Here is a 17,854-nt window from a genome sequence, read left to right as displayed (position 1 = left end):
GATGATATAATGAACTTTAATTAGTTAAAAGAATTTTAATATTTATTTTAATAAATAATTTAAATAAACAAAATATTTAATAAACATTTTAATATTTATAAAGCACTTTACATGTTATCTCATTTGATCTTGACAATGACCCTGGGAGGAAAGTGAGGTTAGGTGACTCACTCAGGGTCCTACAGCCAGTAGGTATCTGAGGCAAGATGTCAGGTCTTGATCCAATGCTAGGCCCTATCCATTGGTCCACCTAGGTAGCTGCATGCAATGGGGAACCAGAGGTAGACCTCCCCTCTCAATCATTTTAGGAAAAGAATTTCCAAGCCCCTTTTGTGTCTCTTATACTGTGTCTTGCATGGTGGCTGTTTCTAGTGACTCACTAAACATAAATGGTGGCCATGACCGACTACAAGTAGGTTGTGTAATATGGTGGACAACCTTGGTAGCCCTTAGGGACTAAGAGAAAGAATGTCAGCAGGAGAGACAAGGGAAAACAAGGGTAAGTCCGTGAAAGGAGGGAGGGTGAGGAGACTCACAGACATCCCAAAGAACCCAAGTAATTACCAACCATTAGGACACAACTCAACCCAACCAAGACAAGCACTTGGGATTATCCAGGACTGCATTAAGAACCAAGAAGGCTCCCAGTGCAACATGCTGGACATGTGGAGATTCACTCCATCCTCAGTCAACTTTTAGCTACAGATGTAGGCAAGGGGTTCAGCAGAAAAGACTGTGGGTCTTGGAGTCAGAGCAGATGGGTTTGGAACCTGGTTCTGCTGTATGACTCTGGGCAAATTATTTCCTCTCCTTGGGCCTCGGTTTCCTCCTGTGTAAAATGAGAAGGTTAGGCTGGATGGAAGGAAGTGTGAAGACCCTTCCAGAGATCTCGGGTCCTCTCTGAGCCTCAGTTTTCTTGTGTATGAATCAAGGGGGTTAGAAAAGATGAACTTTAAGATCCTTTTGCCCTGAAATCCATGACCCTATAATTCAGTTTTGACCCTTTGGGGGAAGCTGCTAACATGACCAGAGTCAGTTTTGTCCCTCCTTTATTCCAGTAATAAAAATAGGCCTAGGGGGCAGCTAGGTGGCACAGTGGGTAGAGCACCGGCCCTGGATTCAGGAGGACCTGAGTTCAAATCTGGCCATAGACACTTAAAAATTACTAGCTGTGTGACCCTGGGCAAGTCACTTAACCCTCACTGATCCACCAAAAAACCCTCCAACCCCCCGAAACAAACAAACAAACAAACAAACAAAACCATGATAGTAACAAAACTGCCCCAGCACTTGTCAGTTTCCCTTCCTGGACTGCCTTTCCTGTTTCAAGGAAGCTCTCTTCTTTATGTTCTTTTTTTTCATCACTATTATAACCCACCCACACCCCTGCAGTCTTTTTTCATATGCCCGAGTGACATTCTCGACTGACCGAGCAAGCCTTCAGCCTTCTCTCTCTTCCTTCCCAACAGGTACACACCCCTCTCACAACATCTGTCCAGAGGACTCTTGAGAAATGTCTCTGAGGCACTTCTCTCAACGACAGGAGCAAGTAAGCTTCAAAGAAGCAGCCTCCATTAAAGGCTGGGTCTTGGAGGGAGGGTGTCAAGGCTCTGAGCTGGGCTGCTCAACCAGGTGGAGACTGGGGCAAACAGCGCCCCCGACCATGATGGGAGATTATAACAGCTAACAATTCTGTAGGGTTCTCAGGCTTTGTGAAATGCTTTCCATACCTCTTCCTGTTGGATTCTGGTTCTCGTAACAGCCCTAAGAGAGGTAGGTGGCATTACTGTCCCTGTTTTACAGAGGAGGAAACTAAGGCAGATGGAAGTAAAGTGACTTTCCCAGGGTCACCTAGCCAGTAAGTGTCTGAGGCAGGATTTGAACTCAAGTCTTCGGATTCCTGCCCCGGTGCTCTATCCACTTGGCTGCCTCAAATTGTCTTTCATTCTGCTTGTTCCTTAGTTCCCCACATTGGTCCATCATCTCCACTCCTTCCCTAACAGAAAAATGAACTGTCTCTATCAAAACCACCCTAAGGGGGCAGCTGGGTGGTGCAGTGGATGGAGCACCGGCCCTGGATTCAGGAGTACCTGAGTTCAGATCCGGCCTTAGACACTTAACACTAGCTGTGTGACCCTGGGCAAGTCACTTAACCCTGATTGCCTTACCAAAAAAAAAAAAAAAAAAGAAAGAAAAAAAAAAACACCCTAAGCTTTATCTTCCGGGCATTTCCCAAGCTTCCCAAACATCTCGAGTCATGCTGCCTGGCATATCTCCTTTCCCACCCCTATTTTCTTTCCTCTTTCTTATCTTTTCTCCTTCCTTCCTTCCTTCCCCCCTCCCTCCCTCCCTTCTTTCCTTTCCAGCTACTTCCAACTTCCACTCAAGTTCAGACCTTTATGACGTCATACTTAGAGCATTAAACTAGCTTCCTAACTGGTTTCCTCTTACTCGACAGAAGGGGAAACTGAGGCTCATGGGGCGGGGAGGGGGGGTCAGGGGACATAGTTCATAGTAGCGCCAAGGCACTGTTCCCACAATCCCATCCCGCCAAGACGTGATCGTGATGACCAAACTTACGGCCTCCTCTAGGTGTTGCTGATCCGGGTTGTCGTTCGGAGTGTGCCTCAGTATTTCTCTGAGAAGCAGCGGGTACTTCACTAGCCGACTTCGGGGGATGTCAAGGAAGTTCCAGAGGTCCAGCTTCCGACTGAAGGGTGACTCCAAGCAGCGCTGAAGGAAGTCCTGCACGCGGTGGTCCTGCTTCTTGTGGTCCAGCAGCGCCTTGGCGGCCACTTGGTTACTGCAGTAGCTGTCGTACGAACTGAGACACGGCAGCTGAGGGGGGAAGGAGAAATGGGGTTGGAGAAGGAGGAGGGAGGAGGAGGAAGCCGGACAAGAGGGGCTGCCCCTTCACCAGGAGAGCCCGCGACCAGGGCCAATCGGTCATCTTATCCACAGCAATGACTGACCCCTGAAGAGTCTGCAAAATGCCCTCATGATCTCACTGGAGAGGCACTACCCATTTTTCATATGGGGAAACTGAGGCACCATGAGATGAGGCCACAGAGCTCCAAAGTATCAAAGGCTGGATTCCTGACTCCCAAGGGCAGTGCCCTACCTACTATGGCATACCGCTTCTCCAGCAATGGAAGTGAGTGGTAGCAGAGCTCACTACTTGTTGGGGGGTGAGAGTCTCAGTCAGGTCTGGACACATGCCCTTTGTTATTGGCCCAGGGTACCCCAGAAGTTTTCTAGGGAGATCAAGGAACCTTTTCCTTGAAACCCCAGAAGTTTTGTGGGGTAAATCAAGGAACCTTCTCCTTGAAACTAAACCAAAGGACAGACATACCTAGAGAGATAAGCAGCACTGGATCTGGACTGAGATAACTCTAGGACCACCACCCTTCATTCCAGTCTCCCCCACCCCTCAATGAGATAATCCTGTTAGGTGTGGCTGTACCAGGAGAGGACAGAACGACCCCTCTCACTGGACTGCTTCCAACCCACCAGCTTCCAACAAGGAACATTTCACCCTCACTCAGGTGGTCACACCATCTTGGCCCTATAAAAGGGTACTCCCCAGTCTGGCAGAGGAAGAAAGAGCTTTAAACTTTCCTCCTGGCCAGTTTCTCTTGTACCAAATAAAACTGTTCCTTTAATTCTAACTAGGACGCATAATTCTTTACAGAGGAATCCTAAGGACCCACGTACTTTCCCCATAACACCCTTCAACTCAGAGAATCTGAGATTCTTGAATTATACACTCTTTGTGTCATACAGTAGGTGTCTAATAAATGCTTACTGTTTAATCACCTTTTTTAAACATCGTTTTGTCAATAGCAATTTTAGTCTGCTGATTACATTGTGCTATATGCAATCCTCAACAATCATTATTAAGCACCTTTCAGGATGAGAGAGCATCATGACAAGCACTAAGGGAGATAAAAAGCTGAGCTAACACCCGGCCAGTTCCTGCCCCTCCATGGTTGGCATTGTTTGAACACAGGCCAAAGGGATGACCTAGAAAGAATGCAAATTCTCCCTTGTACATCCATTTTAAGACCTTAAGATATGAAAAATGTATCTGGTTGATTCAGGTACTGTATTTTAATTGGTTCCTTGCTAACAAACCCCTTTTCCTTTTTTTCCCTTGTTTTAAAAAAAATTATTTTTTAACATTTTTTTTAAAGTGGCATTCCAAACTCTCTGCCTCTTTTTCAGCCCTTCCCCCCACCCCCATTGAGAAGGCAAGCAACACGATACTAATTCTACATGTAAAGTCACAGCAAACCCTTTTTCTAAGGAGCCACAAAGATTTGGGTCACAATTTGCTTTAAAATAAGGCGACTGCTATATCAATAGCTTCACAGAATCCCAGAGTTGTGAGAGACCTCGGATGGATCTTTGGCCTTTCCATCTACCCTGTAGCTGGTCCCTCCTGCAGGCATTGTCAGAATGGGTTCCTTGAGGGCGGAGATTGGATTCTTTTTCTTATATCTTCAGTACTTAGTGTGGTGTTTAACACATAGTGAATTAATAAGTACTTTAATTACGATTTAAAAACACTTAACAAATGCTTTTTCATTCATTCTGTCTCCCACTGTTTATGAAACAGAGTGGATCAATTAAGTGACTGACATCCAAGGATTCTTCCAGATCTATTACTCTGTGAGTAATTCCCCCATTAACTATGGACTGTACTCCCTCAACTTGTTCTTGAACAATTAATTTTTTGAACCCAAGTGTCTGGCTCTGCAGGGATCCTTCTTGCTTGTCACCGAAGAGATTTGCCTCTTATTGATCTTCTGGCTTCTGATTGTGCTTGTTGATGAATTGGCTGTCTTTCCCAGTTTCCCGTCACCCACAAACTTGGCTAAGCAATTGATACTACCACCAACCTTCCCCTAAGTCGCCGACGATGATGTGGAACAGAGCAGGCTGAAGGACAAAGCCCTGGTATCCTCTAGTGGGAGTCCAGTTATCAGGCACCCATGGGAAGACGAAGTACCAAAAACTTAGACCAGGCAAGATCCAGATTCACGAACCGCTCAGAAATGACTTTTTGGATGGAGTTCTATGACTTATCAAAGGTCTCTGGGCATCCCCATAAAATGCTAACTTCCCTGACACGTCGCAACCAGTTCCGCTCTGTAAGTACAAGCTCTTGTGAGGCCCAAAGATGGTGACCAGCAATCCTGACCATCTAAGACCCTGGTGTGGCCTGAGGCAGCTTTGGAGAACTTATAGATTCTATCAAGGACTACAGAATTCTGGAATTGGGAGGGGCTTTTGCAGGGAGTTAGTCAAGGGCATCTTTGAAGAGGTTCTTATAATTTTACACATATACACCTAGTTGTGTCTAATGGCAGCCATCTCTGTGGTGGGAAGGGGTTTGGGGAGGGGAAGAAAAGGAAGAAAGAAAGAAAAAGAAATTAACATGATAATTTTGTTGTATATTTGAAAGGAAAGGCAAGTTGTGCATAGCAGATTTGCAGTTTCATATCCAATCATTTTTTTATCATACTGTGTTATGGAAATGCTTGTCTTATTTTATAAATTAAAAATGCTTTTAAAAAAGGAAAGGAAGAAGAAAGAAAAGACAGAAATGGGGCAGCTAGGTGGCGCAGTGGATAAAGCATCGGCCTTGGATTCAGGAGGACCTGAGTTCAAATCCAATCTCAGACACTTGACACTTACTAGCTGTGTGACCCTGGGCAAGTCACTTAACCCTCACTGCCCCACCAAAAAAAAAAAAAAAAAAGGAAAGGACGAAGTATCTCTGCTATAAGACACTGACAAGCAGGAGTCCAGGCTCTGTCCAAAGATTTCGGGTGGGTGAGGGAGAACTCCCTCTCTGCCAGGGCGGCCCATTCAGCTCTAAGAATCTGGGCAGCTCCAGCCTAGAGGAGGTTTTTGCTGATATTAGGCCTGAACAGTCCCTGCAGTTTCCACCTCCCACTCCTAGTCTGAGCCCTCTGGGGCCAAAGGGATCTCCCTTAGTCCCTCTCCAGGTGCAAACCTGTCAATACCTGAAGAGGCTCTTCTGACTCAATATCTCCCAAGGCCTCATAGTCATGGACTCAAGGTTCCTCTCCCTCCCGCATGCTCCCCTCTATCCCTGCCACACTTCCTCATCACTCTTTGAATAGCAACCACTAGTCATCAAAGACCAGCACCCGCTCTTTCCAGTGACTGAGCACAGCAACCAGTATTTGGACCCTATTCACTAGTAGTCTGAGAGAACCTTCTTTGGACAAAGGGGTAAGATATAGGAGCATATGTGGCTTCTTCAAACAAATCCTACCTTAAATACATAAAGAGATGAATTCCAGCTGTTGTGAAAACAATTAATTAGCCGACAATTATTTGAAAGCCTACTGTGTGCCAGGGGCTGAATATTTGAACAGATGATCACATTTTCCACAAATAAAAACATAGAAAATATTCAATGTGGCCACTGTTTCAATGCATCTTCCAGAATGTTGTTTTTGTCTTTGCATCCCTAGCCTTTGAGTATGGAGTCTGGCGTAGAGGAGGTGATTAATAAATGCCCGATACGTGAATAAATACGTCCATGGACAGAGACTACCACTAAAAAGGAAACCCAGCCAAGTCACATTAAAACAATTATCTGCTGAGGAAACCGGTGAAACTCCACATTGGTGACAAGGGACCTGCTCTCTACATGTGAAGAGTAGCCCACCCAGTACTACCAAGGAGGTAGAAACTGTTTTGGGGCACCGCTCCTCCATAGGTTGGGATAAAATTGGTGCTTGTTTTTCAAAAAGAAGAAGAAAGAAAATCACCCAACTGCTGTTTGCTTACTTATAATTTAGATCAAGGTTAATTAAAACGGGCCTCAGGCCCTGTTAATTTAGTTCCCACTTCCCCTTTTATCAAAGACCTGGAAAGGCCCAGTGTTTTCATTATACAGAAACCAATCAGCAGTAACTGGAGGATGTAAACTAACCAGGGACCCCCCTCCTTCCCCATCGCTGTAGACTGCCCAATTGTACCATTAATCTGCATTATCCCCGCCAGGCTGCCATGGCAACCAAGTCTGCCTCTAATCCTGTTTTCACACTTGGCAGGTTTGCTTGTTTCCTGGGCCCACAGAACCTGAGGCTGAGCCGACTTCAACCCTTTGTGGGGCCCACTGCAATCTGCACATGGTGAGGCAGGGTTAGACCTCAGGAAGCTGACCCCTCTTAGCGGGCCAACACAGGCTCAAAACTCATCCTGAATACATGAAGTGCTCCACTGAGGTTTGGTGGAAAGAATCAAAGGGAGGAAAACACACCCAAAATCGTGTGTGTGTGTGTGTGTGTGTGTGTGTGTGTGTGTGTGTGTGTGTGTGAATGTTCACACACACTTAACCAAAGAAGTCTCGAGGGATTTTTCAAACCAGATCCACTCAGTCTTGGTCTTGGGGGAGGGAGGCTGTATTTATTGCAGGCTTCTCCCCGCCTCCCCCTAGATCAAGGATTCTTAACCTTTTTTGTCATAGATGACACATGAATATTGTTTTTAAGTGCATGACAGCAAATACAAAGGAGCGAGGTAGGTACAGTGATGGAAATAAGCTCCCAGATGCCAGACTCACGGCCTGTTTGTGCCGGCCCGGTTGAATTCGATTGCAATAATCTCAGTGTGTGGATTCTGGTGAGGGTCCTCATGCTTTTCTGGAGGCTTTTAATAAAAGCGGGAGGACTCTTAGAGGTTGTCTAGCCCATTCCCTTTCACAGAGGACGCAGGGTGGTACTCCCACATACCAGGACTTGGGCTCAAATCCCCTACCCCTGACACTCAGTGCCACGTGAGGGCTTGGGCCTAAGTTGCCTGGTTCTCTGGGCCTCAGTTTACTCATCAGTTCTCAACGGAGGATCACATGGAACTAAGGTTGCTCTCCATTTTTTAACAGCAAGGGGAGGAGCTCACATCTATTTTCTTGGATGTGGCTGGAATTAGTTTTCTCGACTCTGCGTATTTGTTAAAAGGGTTTGGGGTTTTGTTTCTCCTTGTTTTGGTGGACTTAGGGAGAGAAAACAGTTATCTGTTAAAGTGAAAGATGAACATTACATCAATCAAAAGGAATCACAGCCTAGAGAGAGGAGGAAATGAAGTAGAAGAGTTGGGAAAGGAAGCCGTCTTTCCTTTTTACAAAGTTACCTTGTCCAACCATCCCAGTGCAGAGAAACAGAACAATCTCATTTTTTGCGCCTATGCTTCCCATCTCTCTTTGAGGTATTAAAATTTCATTAGGAACTAAATTACCCAAGAACTTGTCCTTGGGAACTAATAAATTATTTTGGAGCTTTTTAAAGTGGTAGGGCAGACTCGAGTTCCTTGGAAAGTGACCCCTTTAGAAGCATCATGGAGGACTGGGAAGCACCAATGTGGAAGGCCCGCAAGAACCGCCTGCATCCCAGTCCTTAATGGCTTCAAAGTTAAGTAACTGAGCTATTGCAGGTCAAAAGGTCCAGCCAGCACTGGCCACCTCAGAGGGTCACTTGTTTGAGGGGGGAAATCACTTTTTCTTTCTTTTTTAGGAGGAGGAGCAGGAAATAAATCAATCTTTCACAGGTTGAATGGGCTTTGAAAAGCGTTCTCATTCAGCATCTCCCCGAGATGTTTATCTTGTTCTGCTAAGAAGTCCAGGCCTCACACAGATGTGCAACTCTGTTTGCAGTTCTCACGCGCATGCACACATCGGCACAACTTGTCAGCCAAGATGGATAAGGAGTGTCTGCTAACAGGCAGCCAATGATTTCATCTTGGGCTTCTCCTCATCATAGAAATTCCTGTTTGAGGTCTGGAGGGGCCAGAGCAGCCAAGTGGTGGACTTTCTAAAGGGAGCCCCCTCCCCTCGACGTGTTTGCAGGGAGAGCGTTGGGATTCAACAGAGCCAAGGCCCCCATAAATTTGTCATTCAGTTTATGTACGGCAAAAGGGACTGGACCTGGGATTGTATAGCTTTAGGGACCTCCCAGGTGAGTAAGCTTCTACTACAATTCAGATTGGCACTCTATCTTCACTTTGGAGTTTCAAGGAGTCACCCAGATCACTGACAGGTCAATGACTTACTCGCCCAAGGTCACAAGCCAGTATGTGTCAGGGCTGGGACTCCTTCCCAAGCCTTCCTGCCATCCAGGTCAGTTCTTTATCTACACGACCATGCTCCCTCCCATTCATTTTATATCTATTTTGTATTTATTTATGCATGAGCCGGTTCCTCCCAATGAGCATAAGATTCCTGAGGGCAGGAACCGTGTTGGTTCTGTCTCCCTCTCCCCTATGCCAAGGACGGCCTCAACAAACAATGGATTGATCCATCGACAAGCGTGCATGTCGTCCTCATGATTCACTAGGCTATGCACTGAGGATTCAGACACAAAAGGGAAAGAGTCCCTGTCCTCGGGGAAGCTTACGTTCTAGGAGGCAACAAGGGAAACTTAAACAGGGTCCCCAGAGCCTTTGTGCCTAGCAGCTTATACACCCTGGATAAACATATGCACAATGTATATGAGAGATGCCAGTATGCACATGTATAACCAATATCCCATGGCCTGCCTTCTCGGTAAAGAGGAGAGAATTTGAAACTTAAAATTTTTGGGAAAAAAAGTTTAAATTGTTTTTATATGTAATTGGGGGGGAAATAAAATATATTTTTTTAAAAAGAGAGAAAGATGCCAGGTCACCTTGGGGGGAGGTGGGAGCCTGAGTGGCCCAGGGAAAGCTTCATGAATGAGGTGTTGAGTCTTGAAGGAAGCCAGGCATTCCTAAAGGCAGGGGTGGAGCGGAGGCAGGTTCCTGGCTGGTGACCTACCCACGTCTTCCCTGAGTTTGAATCCTACTGTGTGTGACTTTGAGGCATGGGGAAGTTCTTCATGTAGCAGAAAGCGGGCCAGACTTAATAAAAAATTAAATAACAAAAAAGAAGCTAATGTTTCTAATGCGACGGCATCTCTATTTTTGATTTGGAACAAATTAAAAACCAGCATCCGACACTGGAAAACCAGACAGTCACCAGCACATTTGTGTTTTATCAAAAGCAGCTTCTGATGATCCTGATAATTCTGGGTCTGAGAGTGGAGGAGAGAGACGGGCACTTCACCATCCCGGAGGGTCCTCGGTCCCACTCAAAGTGGCCCAGGAATCAAGAAAGCTTCATCAGGGCTCGGAGCCTGACCTTTCTTGCCTGGAGATCTGGCCTTTGTCCAAGAGGCTAGTTCTTCTTTGGAGGTTTCCCCACCCCCGGCTCAAGCACACAGAACTGCTCACATTAAAATACAAGCCAAAAATATAAAATGAATCGAGTTTTCCTGAAATATTAAGGGCTGCTTCCTGAATTATTCATCTCGGAATATTACTGGGCCACCGGTTAGCCTGGAGACACTGTAGCTCCGATAGGAAACCGGTCTGCCCTGATGAGCGACCCCCAGACTGTCACCTTCAGAGCATCCTGGAGGACTACAGCGGCCGACGCAGGGAGAATTCCCAAAGCACAACAGAAAAGGTTCTCCACCAGATCCCGACCAAACTTGATTCAATCCGATCACCACTGATTAAGTGCCTACTGTGTACGAGGCAGCGCAATCTACATCACATCCCCAACACCCCCTTGCAGTGTCTCACACATAACAGCCTAACAAATGCTGAGTTAGGGTCTAGACAGCAGAAGGTACACTCGCTCTTCAGGGGCAGCCTAGACTTTTTTCTTGTGAAATACTCTTGCCCCAAAGCATCGCCATATCTACAGACTATCTTGAGTATCTTGAGAATTAAAGAGAGAAAAAACTTGGGAAAAGGGAGCAGATTACTCCCCCAGGGAGAGCCTCTGCTCTGCTTCATACATCTGGGGCTCTGGGATCTCTTCCACATGGGCAATGTCCTTCACCAGTGCAGATCACCACCCCTCCATGACTGCCCACATACCAGGGGACTCTTGAAGGTGGATCAAAGACGGAGAGGCAGAAGAGACTCAGGAGACCACAGCTCCCACAATGACAGAGGATGCCATGCCCTTGTCCTCACACCTGCTGGAGGTCTCCCTCAGTCTCCCAGCATCATGTGGGTACACCTGAGTGGCTCTTGCTACATAGCTGCCCCGCCCCCCTGGCCCCACACTTCTTTGATGCTCTCTTTTCCTGCTCCTTTGTAGGCAATTTGTCATTGGTAAGAATAATCACAGTAATAAATGACGGCTAGCATTTATACAGAGCTTTAACTCATATTATCCCTACAACCACCCGAGGAGGCATATTATCCCCATCTTATACATGAGGAAGCTGAGGTAGAGGGAATTTAGGTGACTTGTCCAGGGTCACACAGCTAGTGAGTGTGACCTAGCTGCAGAGTCTATCGATCCCCTCCATAGAGCACCAGCTGCATGACCTTGGGCCACTCAATCTTCCCAAGACCCAGTTTCCTCATCTGTAAAATGAAAGGACTGGACTAGATTCCAAGGTCTCTCAGGTTCTTTCAAGGCCTAGATTCAAGATCCTGTGAGCATCCATGGCCCTGGGGGTGCCCTGCCAAGACACTGGGGTATTCCACTCTCTTACGGCAAATATCTGAAACTTTATCGTGTCTCGGTGGTTCACGGATTGCTTGGGGATGAGGAGCCAGGAATAATCAGCTCGACCTTGGATGTGCGTAAGGTGACTGAGGAGCTTCTGGTTGCCTTGGCCGTGTCTCTACAACTACGGGGTGGCTCAGCAGTTCCCTTCATTACCCAACCAGAGTTCTGTAGAGATTTCCATATGGAAGCCAAAATGGCAATAACTAAGTAATCTGAATTGCAGACTAGATGTCATCTGGCAGGGATGGCTGAGAATCTTACAGACTACACACTCTCCGAGGGAATAAAACTGGACAAGCCCGAAGGGTGGCGTGAGGCACCCTTGAGCAAATGAAAGATTGGATAAAGAGTGGTGAGCTAACATTAGTGAGTATTTATGTGCCACTTTGGGACTTGCAAAGTGCTTCATGAATGTTTTCTCTTTTCTAGATTGTAAGGGGTTGGGCTGGTCACATAGTGAGAGCCACAGCCATAGTGGGTAACCACTGGCAAACCACAAAATGGGAGAACACCTGGGAGAAGACCCCTTACTTCTCCTCCCAGCCCAGGGAGTAGATGCTTTGTGCTCAGAATCTTTGGCCAAACCTGGAGGAGGAAAAGGCAGTGATAGGGAATGATCTGCAATAGCAGGGGACACACCCTCCTGGATGAGCTCACAAATCTGATGAAGTGTTGAAGGACCATCAATTCAGCCTATTATATTAAAGCCTAGAGTTGCAAATAGGCAGCATAATAATAAAGACAAACTTAGGTAATGATAATATAACAATACACATAACTTTGATAATAATAAACTTACAGCAAATATAGAAATAGTCTAAATAATATCTTAATTTTTATTTGAATATTACTTTCTTCCCCTAATTTGAAACTCATTAGGCTCAAGGAAGGGAAAGGAACAACAGAAGTAAAAAGAAACTCTAAATGAAAGATTAAAATCCAACTCAAGAAAGCTTCTTACCCATCCCACTAGGATTGGGCCAACGTGCTCAGTAGACCCATCCGTCTTCCTGGCTTCTCGAAGCTGACTAAGAAGATCTAGGGTGGAGAAGAGAGAAAACTGCTTTGTTACACAAACCGACACGGATGCAGATGGGAGGAAGGTCTTGGCTACTCACATTATTACATAACCAATTCTGGACTAGTTCTAACACGACTTAATGAGATCGACACGTCCCGACTCATCCAGAGACCCACACCTCACCTTCATGCAGAGGGATCAGAGAGTCCAGTGTTCCAAAAATCTGGTTCAGTTCTTGCTCCGTCATTATGGAGAGCTTAAGCATGGGATCATGATAGGCCTGTGAGAGCAAGGGGAGAGAGATACTTAAAATCCAGGGAAACACGTTGGTTAAAAAGTCATGTTAAACTTTTTTTTTTTTTTTTAGGTCAAGATACATTCAGCTAATGGAACCTTTCAGAGACGAGTGAAAAGTTAGGACACAATCAAAGCTTTAAAGGGTAGATGAAGGTCCCGATAGAAGCGATGTCACACTCAGCTGAAAATGTGACTCACTCACAGCTCCACGAGCCAGACGTATGATCCCTGGGATGGGGAACAAGCCTCCCTCTTAGGCAGGGAAGGCTGGAAAGAAGACGGAGTAGCTAGAGGTAAGGGTATAAGGCAATGAGGCCCCAACCCTGTAGGGTCTGAGGAGGGGAAGGACACGTGGGAAAACTGGCCAGGACTGGATGCTACAGAAGTATGGAAGGGGTTCTTTCTTTCTTTCTTTTTTTTAGTGGGGGCAATGAGGGTTAAGTGACTTGCCCAGGGTCACACAGCTAGTGTCAAGTGTCCGAGGCCACATTTGAACTCAGGTCCTCCTGAATCCACGGCCAGTGCTTTATCCACTGCACCACCTAGCTGTCCCCTTTCCTTTCTTCTGATGCGTGCTTCCCACAAGAGCAGTTAGCAGTTAATCTATAATGAACACCTGATAAGTGTGCCCTTGCTCGTGCACCCTCTCTTCCCATCTATCCATCTAGATGGATACAGATATATAACCACCCATTCTCCATCCATTTATCTACCCACCTATCCACTATCATCCAGCCTTCTACCCATTCTCCATCCATTTATCTACCCATCATCTCCTATCATCTCTTCACCCATCTGTCCACTAGCTGTACTTCTATTATTTATTTAATCATCTGTTCGTCTATCCATTATCCATCCATCCACTATCCATCTATTTATTCACTATATATTCATCTATTCATCCATGCACTATTACCCATCCACTCATGCTCTATCCATTCTTCTTTCTATCTATCCACTATCCATTTGTTTATCTACCCATGCATGCACTCATCCATCTTTCTACTATTCGCCCATCCATCCATCTATCCATTCCCTCATCTCCTGTCTGTCTGTCTCTCCATCTATCTGTTTACTACGCCCTGCATGGTTCTGAGCCATATGGCTACAGAGAGTTGTAGAATTCAGCCAGATTTCCCTCTGGCCCCTGCCGGAGATATGGAGACAGAGAGCCCCCGTTCTCCCGTGGATTCAGCACAGAGGGCCCCTCGGAGCTCTTTTTCTGTCTTGTTTTCAGCGGTTCCGCAAGCCCTGGGTCTGAGCCAGAGGGGCCCCTCTGCTCTTTAGGTGAAGTGCTCTCAGATCTGTCTCAGCATCCCTCCCTTCAGAGGTGAGAAAAAACCAAGCCCATGTGAAGCCGCCCAGAGATTTCCATTTTTCTAAACAATTACCTTTTTTGCTAATTTCAAGTCTTCGATCAAGTCTTCTTCTCCTTGGGAAAGCTCGAATATCGCCTGGGAGAAAATAAAAGGGAACCGCATGGGCTTTCCTTTCATCTGTCTTCCTAAATCCAACAGCCTGGATGGGGGTCAGGACCCCTGGCTTCTGCCCAGGCTCTGATTCCAAATCAAGTGCCCGATTCTGATGGGGGGGGGCATCTTCCCCGGCTGCCCCGAGGCCTGGGACACTCTCCCTCCCCCGCTCTACCTTTTGGCTTCTCTGCTTGCCAGCTAAACCCTTGCCGGCCCCCAAGGCTGGCACTTTGCTGATTCTCTCACTTCATCCTGCATATCAGCCTGGTCCATACACAGTTCTTTGCCTGTGGTCTCCCCCATCAGACCACAAATCCCCTGAGGTCAGGGACTGTCTTTTTGCCGTTCTCTGTACTCCCAGCACTTAGAGACACATAGTAAGTAGGTACTTAATAAATGCTCATTCCCTTTCCACCTCTAGCCCTTAGGGAAACTACACAGACTTCAGAAGAGAATGGTTTCCATTGACAACAGGGCAGTGCAACTCAATGGGTAGAGTCAGAGAGGCTTGTGTTCAAGTTTTCCTTCTGAAACATACCCTGGGTGGTAAGATTTGAACCCAGGTCCTCTTCCCTTTTTTATACCCTCTCCCTACCCTGTGCTGATATTTCTTTACTTTATGACATACATGTGCTCCCTGATAATCACATTTCTAAAAAATAATTTTAAATGCACTTGGGGAGCACACCATTTAAATGAATCTAATAGTGTTCTTTGTTTTTGTTTGTTTGTTTGTTTGTTTGTTTGTTTAGTGAGGCAATTGGGGTTAAGTGACTTGCCCAGGGTCACACAATTAGTAAGTGTTAAGTGTCTGAGGCCAGATTTGAACTCAGGTACTCCTGACTCCAGGGCTGGTGCTCTATCCACAATAGTGTTCTTAAAAAAAAAAAAATCAGCAATGCAAGCAGCCTGTGGCTCACATTTTTACTTGTGTGGGGAAAGTTCAGATTTTTACATATCTGTTTCCTCGAATGGCCAGCTTCCTTCTGATCTATCCCAGTTCAGGATGAAGAACTGGAGAGAGCACCTAGGGTCAGGGCCAGGATGCGAGCCTGGGGCAGAAACCTCTCCCTCCTGACAGGGATCAATTCCACTTGACTGATCACACTGATCAACTGGGGCTTAAGATCCTACCTCTTGGCGTTTGATCTCTTTGGAGGTGAGCATCTGGTTGACACACACATCAAAGGTCTCACTCCACAGCTTGCTGTCCCTTCGCTTGGTGCTTGCGGGAGCCGCATTTCTGGACCAGGGTCGTGGGGCCAGGATGTCAGGGCGACTGTCGCTGCGGAAGCTGATTGAACGCTAAAATGACAAAAACACAAAACTGTTACTGTCATCGGTCCGGACACCTGGCAGGTCACAGGTGGGTCCAGAGATACGAGAGTGAGACGAACCCCCACACACACTCCAGATGCTGGGTCACAGGTGGGCCCAGAGATACGAGAGCGAGATGAACCCCCCACACACTCTGGACGCTGGGTCACAGGTCATCTGAGGAATCCTAGAGCTCACGATAGAGAAGGCAGCCAACCTTCCATCCCAGACACCAACGCCAAGGGACAGAGCCTACAATAAGGCGCAGTAGGTACATCATCCTCTCACCCTGAGGGTATGGGATGCGCCAGGGGGCCTCAGGCCCACAGACACTCAGCTCTTCGGGGTTCAGCCCTGCTCTGCCTCCCTTCAAAGTCTAGAGGCCAGCGGAGGACTGGAGAGGAGAGGACTGTACAGAGAACGGGGTTACTGAACGTCGAGTCCAAAGACCTCCAGAGCACTTTTTCAACAATGCGGAATCTGAGGCTTGGCAAGGCCGGGTGACCGGGAGGCACGAGAGGCCACAGTCTTTCCGTCACACCGCCGCCTGTCGCGATTTCTGACCCTTGGGCCTCGCTGGCACCTTCAGTCTGGTCAGGCAGTGGGGCTAAATATACTGAATGAGGCTCCAATCTGTGGCCAGTGTGGGACACAGTTATGCCTGATTATCCGTGTCTGTTACGAGGGTGGTGGAGTTTTGGGGGGAGGATGGGAGGGCTCGGAGTCCTGGCTCCGGGACCCTGCGCTCCTATGGCCATGAGCCAGTCCCTTGGCCTTGCTGAGCCTCAATTTCCTCATCTGTAGAGTGGGACAGGATGTTGCTTGCAGTATGTGTCTCACATAGGAAGGTTCTTGTAAGAAAAGTTAATTTATGCTAAAAATACTTTTAAGCTGGAAAAAAGGTTCATTAAAAAATGAAAAGTAAAAGCAAAGCCCAACAGATTATAAGTTGTGCCTGGCTGGCCACTGCTTTATCTTCTGTTGTAGAGGGGACAGGAGGCAGACCCGGAGCCTAAGACTTCCTTGTGAACAGAAACGGCGCCCCTCCCCCCTTTGCCCCCCTCATCTGCAGATCACTAGCCAGGAGAGCAATCCATGAGCAGGCACTCATCGAGGGCCTCCTATGTAACAGGCCCTGGGGACAATTGGTCCCTGTGCCACCTCTGCCATGCGCTGGGCTATGGACCCACTGCCTGCACTGAATCATGGCACCCCAGCCTACGCCTGGAATCCATGGCACCATCCTGGCTGTAGCAGGGGCTGAGGGGAGCTGATGGATGGACTGAGGGACCAGCCAGGACTCGCTCCCAGGAAATAAGTTCTCCCTCATGAGTCAAGGCCATTCAATATGACCTGTGCTGATTAGTGGGTCCCAGAGGTCTGAGGACCCTCTGTTGACACCAAGGCTGCTCTCAAAGGGTCATCGGCATTAATGAGGCATTTGAGCAGCCTTGAAATGGGTGTTGGCTTTGGAGATCAGTGCCATCCCTGTGCTTTACCCGCCGGTCACCTCCATACGGACACCAGCGTCTTTGTTGGCAGCACTGTCGACTATCCAGGAGACCTGGGCCAGCAATCACTGTTAAGGATGTTGTAACAGAGCTGGGGACCCAGCGAGAAATGACAAACAGTCCTCGTCCCCAAAGAGCGTACGTTCTCCTGAGCAGATGGAGAGGGAGAGAGGAGGGAGAGAGCAGAGCAATGACAAGCAGGGGGAAAGGGGACAGGATCCCCACTGGAGGCCTGAGATGACCTCAGAGGGTCCCAGGGCTTCCAAGGCACAGTGGTGGAGAGGTAAAACTTTCTAGCAAAGGTGTGGAGATGGGAAACGGAGGGTCCGGCACAGGGAGCTCCCAGAGGCCAGTCTAGCCAGAGGCGAGAGTGGATGGCGCAAGGGCTCCAAGCTCACGGCTTCTGCCCCGAGCCACTGCTCTCTCCACGACACCTTCCAGCAGACCATGAGGATGCTTCTGGCCAGGAATGTGGCAGAGGGGCCTCTGTTCGGGTGTGAGCTGGACCAGACGGTGACTTGGGTCATCTCCAACTCCAAAAACACTTGAGACATTCTGTGACCTCTATAAGGATGCCCAGCGACCTTCTCAAAACAGGGAGCCAACCCCGGGGGCAAATGCTGACCCACACGAAAGCCGGCTGCATCTCCAG

The 17,854-nt window shown here is 47.5% G+C and overlaps 1 protein-coding gene across 6 annotated transcripts in view; it reads right to left on the bottom strand.

The window, feature by feature from the left end:
• The window catches only part of ARHGEF3 (Rho guanine nucleotide exchange factor 3), a 305,070-nt gene that overhangs the window by 9,316 nt on the left and 277,900 nt on the right, over window positions 1-17,854 (bottom strand). For all 6 annotated transcript variants that reach the window (XM_043975605.1, XM_043975606.1, XM_043975608.1 and 3 more), the window contains 5 exons: window positions 15,509-15,679; window positions 14,294-14,356; window positions 12,789-12,885; window positions 12,546-12,622; window positions 2,581-2,838 (listed from right to left, as the gene is read on the bottom strand). In XM_043975605.1, coding sequence (XP_043831540.1) covers window positions 2,581-2,838; window positions 12,546-12,622; window positions 12,789-12,885; window positions 14,294-14,356; window positions 15,509-15,679 — 666 coding nt within the window. The remainder of the gene's footprint in view (window positions 1-2,580; window positions 2,839-12,545; window positions 12,623-12,788; window positions 12,886-14,293; window positions 14,357-15,508; window positions 15,680-17,854) is intronic.

This window comes from Dromiciops gliroides, chromosome 1 (genome assembly GCF_019393635.1).
Source record: "Dromiciops gliroides isolate mDroGli1 chromosome 1, mDroGli1.pri, whole genome shotgun sequence".
NCBI classification, from domain to species: Eukaryota; Metazoa; Chordata; class Mammalia; order Microbiotheria; family Microbiotheriidae; genus Dromiciops; species Dromiciops gliroides.
Note: the sequence above shows the minus strand (reverse complement) of the source record. Positions and strands in the feature narration are given on the sequence as shown.